This window comes from Elephas maximus, chromosome 5, assembly GCF_024166365.1.
Source record: "Elephas maximus indicus isolate mEleMax1 chromosome 5, mEleMax1 primary haplotype, whole genome shotgun sequence".
Lineage (NCBI taxonomy): Eukaryota > Metazoa > Chordata > Mammalia > Proboscidea > Elephantidae > Elephas > Elephas maximus.
Genome location: NC_064823.1, coordinates 46,471,135 through 46,477,561, shown reverse-complemented (window position 1 = coordinate 46,477,561; position 6,427 = coordinate 46,471,135). Strand labels below are relative to the sequence as shown.

The following is a 6,427-nucleotide window of genomic DNA, read 5'->3' as shown; positions in this document are numbered from 1 at the left end:
ATAATCTGGAATGAAAGTAAGAACAATAGTATCTACAAAAACCATATTAACTTACTAATAATTTTTACATTAAGCTATCAAGATAGAAGGTAATAAAAAATCATTGGGTTCCTTTAGGTATAGAAATGAGAACTGGTCGAAACTCAGTGCTTCTAAATTTCTACTATGAAATTAAACCAAATCTTCTTTCCATACCAATAAATATCCAAAGGAGACTAATTAAAAAATTTCAATGTTTATTTACATACTACATATTTCAAGAAATGTGGGGGAAAAAAAGAAGTTTCAACAGGAAGTCAGCAAATGCCTGCCTGTCTCTAACACTTAGGGGAACAGGACGATTGGAGTCTTGATCGCAGGATTTGAAATGTCTCAATCACTTGTCAAGGAAGTGCCACACTTGCTCTGTGTTTAAAATGGAAGAGGAAGGTATTAGGGAAGGGGAGAAGAGGAAGAAGGACCAAGGAAGGGAGGGATAAGACAAATTTCATTTAGACCTTCAGCACGCATTTAGGCAGATAAAAACAGTCACGAACTTAATATTTGACATTGCTCTATTTAAAGCTATTTCCCTAAGTTTTCTCATTTGGCTCAAGCCTTACATAAAACTACATTAAAAATTTCAGAATCTTCCACCTTGATTCCATACATCTTTCCAGGTCATTGTAGTCCCTACTGGAGCCCTGGTGGTGTAGTGGTTAAGAGCTCAGCTGCTAACCAAAAGGTCGACAGTTCAAATCCACCAGGAGTTCCTTGGAAACCCTATGGGGCAGTTGTACTCTGCCCTATAGGGTCACTATGAGTTGGAATTGACTTGATGGCAATTTTTTTTTTTTTTTTTTAAGTCCGTACTGAGCAATACTGAAGTTAGTACCCTAGCTATAGCATGACAGGTCTAGAAAAGCTGTAGTATAAAATTTGACTGCCTGTCAAATACCCCAAATAGAATAGTACTTCAGAGAAACAATCTGTTAGAGTACCATGTAAGGAATACAGCTTGCTGTTCCATAAAATCATGTCTGTGGATTTGCTCCTTTTCTAAACATTTTACAACTTGACTCAGCAAATAAATATTTCTCATTTTTCCTACAAATTTGCACACTGAATATTCTTCTAATATTTTACATTAAAACAAAAGGCCAAAAGACTTGCAATATTTTGAAAGAAAAGTGATACGAGAATATGCTTGTATTTTGAAATTTTTACCACAGAACATTTTTACTTATTTCTCAAAACAGCTTCAAATAATGATAACAAAAAATATGGAAAGCATTTTTAAGCCTGCTAAAGATTTTTTTTTTTAAATCCTCAGTTAAAATGAATGGCTCATTAAAATCATGGGTGATAATAAAATTTCCCAGATTCAGATAATTGGACTCTTTTCAGATTTATCAGAACCAGTTGGAACCTCTTGGTACTTCATCAAAAAAAGTCACTGCATAATCAAACCATTTTCCTAGACTAAAAGTAATAAATGTCCTCCCACTTATTTCCTGAAATTAATTTAGTCTATTTATTTTTGGTTCCTTTTTTTACTGTTATGAGCAAATTAATACACTTTGCTCTTTAAGTATCAAAATATACCATACCTTCTTCATCATTTTCTTTATTCAATGAAGTTGGAACCTGAAAGATAAGAACAGAGAAAGGATCTCTTCTTATAATGAATATGTGGAAACTGTATCCAGAAGTTTTTTTTTCATGAAATTATAGAACAAAGTTTATACACAATGGCTCTCCAACTTGAAAAAGCAATTATCCCTTTTTGCCTATTGATTATCATTGCTCATTCTTTCAGTTAAGAAGTCAGATTTAGTCAAATGTAAAAAACATGCATTAAAATACCTTCTCTCATTAATCCATGGGAAATACTGAAGACCTTTTAGTTATTAATAAATTAAAAACATCTTAAATGAAATTTTAATTAAAAAAAATTGAAAGCATGTTTGAAAATGTTTTTCTCATTAACCCATGGGAAATACTTTAGGCCTTATTGCTGAGAATGTGAAGAGAAGAGAGAGAGGCTTTCTTTCAAATGCTTCCTTGCCTGAGATCTCTGAGAAAATCACACACACACGTATGTGCGCCAACACACACACGCGTTATATAACTTATTTAGCTGTCTTCTGGAACCTTTAAATTAATTTCTGTTTATTTCGATGTCTAAGTCAAGACCTTAGAATGGATGTAATATAATCTATGGTAGATAAGTTTAAAAGGAAGGTTTTTCTGAAATTTAAATTTTTTTCCTTAATTAAGAATGACAGTACTTTCTAAAGTTTTTTTTTTTCTTTTAACATTTTATTGGAAGATCCATTATCCATAAAGTGCAAAAGTCTATACATTTAAAGAATAATTAAGAGTGAACATCCATATGGTTAATCACCCAAGTAAAAAACTGGAACACACCAGACTCCTCCTGTCAAGACTCTTCCCCTCTCATGATAACCACTACCCCTGCTTTCATAGCAGACTTTTCCAATTTCAAACTTAATAATCAACTTTTAAGTCTCTGAACTTGCGTACCCTTAAAAGAGGAAAGACCCACTTCTAACATCTGTAAGGTTTGGGGCAAAGGTAAAAATAGAGGAACATATACCATACAACTAAATAGTGTTATAAATCAAGCTAACAAAATGATAGGAGTCCCTGGGTGGTACAAATGGTTAAACACCTGGCTACTAACCAAAAGGTGGGCATTTCAAACCTACCCAGAGGTACCTTGGAAGAAAGGCCTGGCCATCTACTTCTAAACGATCACATCCATTGAAAGCCCAATGGAGCACAGTTCTACTTCTGAAACACATGGAGTCTCCATTGTTTGCATCACTCATCGGTAACTAGTTTTTGGTATTAAACAAAGTGATCAACAGAACATAAAATATGTTCCGTCCTATGATCTTTGCAGTGAACTAGTTCTCATGTAGAATTCTGGACACCTTGAGACATATGTCAGAATGTGGCAGAGTTAGGAAAAGAGGCAGGTGGCCATTGTCCTGTCCCTACTTATCTTCCTACCTTAGGCTACATTCTGCATCGTCAGGGCCTCATCTGCACATGAGGGGCGGGGGGGAAGCACAGCCCATGCATCCAACGTCTATCTACCCTGTACCTCCAAAAGACCACCAAAGGCCTTGACAGAAGTAACTGTGAGCACATAGTCCACACACTCAAGAGGGTGCACCTGGGGAGATCCCCATGCAGGACCTGGAAACAGGCTTGAAGCTGTCTGAGCAAAGAATTTCAGGGTCTTGGGCAGCCAGACTATGGTCGAAAAGGGAGCATGGGCTCCTGATCAGTCCATAACTTTGGGCCCTCAGTCTTCCTGACTTCTGTGGAGGGGTGTGACTTAACGTGGGCAAATCCAGGACCTTCTAAAAAAGCAGAACCCAAAGCAGAGGCCCTCCTTGCTTAGGTCTAAAGGTGATACTGCATAAGAATGACTTAGCAAGAAGAAAAATGTAAATTTTAGTGATATTAAAATAATAAAAACAACCGAACTCACAGCCGTTGAGTCAACTCCGACTCATACCAACTCTATAGGACAGAGTAGAACTGCCCCATAGGGTTTCCAAGGAGTGGCTGGTGGATTTAGCATATCCCCCAAATTATAAATAAGGAGCCCTGGGGGCACAGCGGTTAAATGTTCGGCTGCTAACCAAAAGGTCCGTTGTTTGAATCCATCAACTGCTCCATGGAGAAAGATGTGGCAGTCTGCTTCTGTCAAAATTACATCCTTGGAAACCCTATGGGGCAGCTCTACTTTGTCCAATAGGGTTGCTATGAGTCAGAATCAACTTGACGGTGATGGATAAATAATAAATGATTTAAAGTAATTTTCTCTTTTTTAGAAATTTATTGTGCTTTAACTGAAAGTTTACAAATCAAGTCAGTCTCTCATACAAAAACTTATACACACTTTGCTATGTACTCCTTGCTGTTCTCCCCCTTCTATTTTAAGAGTGATAAAATGTGCATTGTTCTATTTTCTTTATGTCATAGAAAAGGATGATATGATTATGTAACAATATTGTGCAATATTATATAACACATCATTGAGATTTTCCAAGTACTTCAAAAAAGAAGAAAAACTCAATTTAGTTCCTGTTAAGACTTAAATCTGGATGTGACAGTAAAATTTGACATAAAAATTATATTCATCAGGATTAAGTCTTTGGAGTTTGATGGCTCTATTTTTCTAAACTGACTATAAAATACAGTAGCTTATTTTTTGAAATTATTATCATCTCTTTAAATTGTGTAGGACACCGATGACAAAGTTTCCTGTAAAGTTAGCTGTTTAGCCTTCCTGTTTAAAATTAGCAGCTGCTTTTTGCTTGAGCTGCCAAACATTTCAGAGGAAGAAAATGGATGGTGTATAAAAATAGAATATTTGAGCAGCTTCTAATTAACAAAAAGAATTACAGAAAAGACATAGGCAAGCTACTCTATCTAAAACACTTATCATTTTATTATTTTTTTTTTACAATTTTCAAAATGTTTCTATTTCTTCATTCTTAAAATGTATTTCTTGATTGGTAGAACATATTCAGAACATACAAAGCCTTGTATAAAAAAAAAGATAAATATCATGGGAAAGTCCAACACTCAGAGATAATGGCTATTAAAGCTTGGGAGCAATTTTGAGGATATTTTTCCGTATTAAGGCATGACAAAAGACAGACCAACATTTAAATTTGAAAACAACAAGAATAGCAATGGGTTCATCATACACATATCACCTATTTAACATTTCACCTACTATCAATGATTTCCTGATTCTTAAACATGATGACAAATATAATACTTACTTATTAAAAAATGGAAGAACAAAGAAATGCACAGACTGCCACTTAAAAGTGCTCTGATCCCAACTCTCACACAGAGAGGTCACGATCATTACATTTCCATTGTCAGAAAATAAGGAAAGATTTTGATGGCAAAAACAAAGACAGACTGAGGCTGCTGAGACTTGTCTGGGAGGCATTCTAGCCTCCCTATTTCAGAAGTATGGTGAAAATGCACATCCCAGGAGGTCTTTAGTTTTTTGGAGCTTCTCCCATTACTACTACATCTAGAGGTTCAGAGATTCATGGGGCTGGGCCCCTGCAGCTGAGCATGAGTGTAGCGTAGTTACTCTCCTTGGCCTGAATCCCAGATTCTATGAATTTTAAACCTCTGGGGCTGCTAGGCTGTGTATGGAGGGCCGGAGGCAGGCCTGGTAATTCCTTAAGCAAGAAAGTGATTCTTTCTCTGTCCTACATGCCTTGAGTTTGTGTATGGAACCTCACAAATTTCCATTATATTTTCAGTAAAATGATCGTAGTCACCAAATATTAGAGAACCTTACAAACTACCTAATTGAAACTCCCCTAACTCTGCATGGAGCCTAGAGGTTTTCAGTTTCCTCAGTGAGCAGAACACAAGGAAACTGCATAAACAGAAGCATGTGGGAGAATTGTGAGGAAAAATTTTCATAGCTGGAAAGAGTGGTTAAGTATTGGAATAAGTTATTACATTACGGAAATATTCTCCCTCTGTCTTTCCTTCTCTTTGTTTGCCCTTCTTCCTTTCTTCCGTCCTGCTTAAGGCTCTGAACTTAGGACTAATTCTTATATGTCTAGAATGCGTTAATTTAGTAAGGTTAACTCTTCCAATTATCTAACTGTTACGGATTGAACTGTGTCCCTCTCCCCACTCCCCCACCCCTCAAAAAAAAGTGTTGAAGTCCTAATCCCTGGTGACTGTGAACATGTGTGACCTTGTTTGGAAACAGGGCCTCTGAAGATGTTAACAGTTAACCTGAGGTCATACTGAAGTAGGGTAGGTCCTAATTCAATATAAAGTGTCCTTATCAAAGAGAAGAGACACGGAGACACAGAGGGAAGATGACTATGTGCCATGATAGAGGCAGAGATAGGAGTTACAAGCCAAAGATGGCTAGTTGACAACAAACTGCACATGTTTAAGTTATACAACTTAATAAGCTTTAACATATATACACTTATGAAACTATCATCACAGTCAAGATTATAAGCATATCCACCACCATCCCCAAAAGTTTTTTCCTGCCCATTTACAATTCTTTCTTCCCTTTTCCTCCCTGGTTCTCTCCTAAATCCTGCAACCACTAATCTATTTTGTGTCACTATATATTAGTTTGCATTTCCTAAAATCTTATATAAATTTATGATATGACATATGTGTAATAAGACTGGCTTTTATCACTCAATATAATTATTTTGAGATTCACCCATGCTGTAGTACTGTATCAATAGTTCATTTATTTTTATTGCTGAGTAGTATACCCTTGAATGGATATGCCACAAGTTGTTTATCTGTTCATCTGTTGATGAACATTTGGATTGTTTCCAGTTCTTTGTCTATTACAAATTAAGCTGCTACAAACATTTTTGTACTAGTTTTT

The 6,427-nt window shown here is 36.1% G+C and overlaps 1 protein-coding gene across 2 annotated transcripts in view; it reads right to left on the bottom strand.

Moving 5' to 3' along the window:
- Window positions 1-235: 235 nt before the first annotated feature.
- Window positions 236-6,427, bottom strand: part of PPA2 (inorganic pyrophosphatase 2) — a 141,326-nt gene continuing 135,134 nt past the window's right edge. For both annotated transcript variants that reach the window (XM_049885585.1, XM_049885586.1), the window contains 2 exons: window positions 1,590-1,626; window positions 236-405 (listed from right to left, as the gene is read on the bottom strand). In XM_049885585.1, the coding sequence (XP_049741542.1) occupies window positions 377-405; window positions 1,590-1,626 (66 nt within the window). In that variant the 3' untranslated portion in view covers window positions 236-376. The remainder of the gene's footprint in view (window positions 406-1,589; window positions 1,627-6,427) is intronic.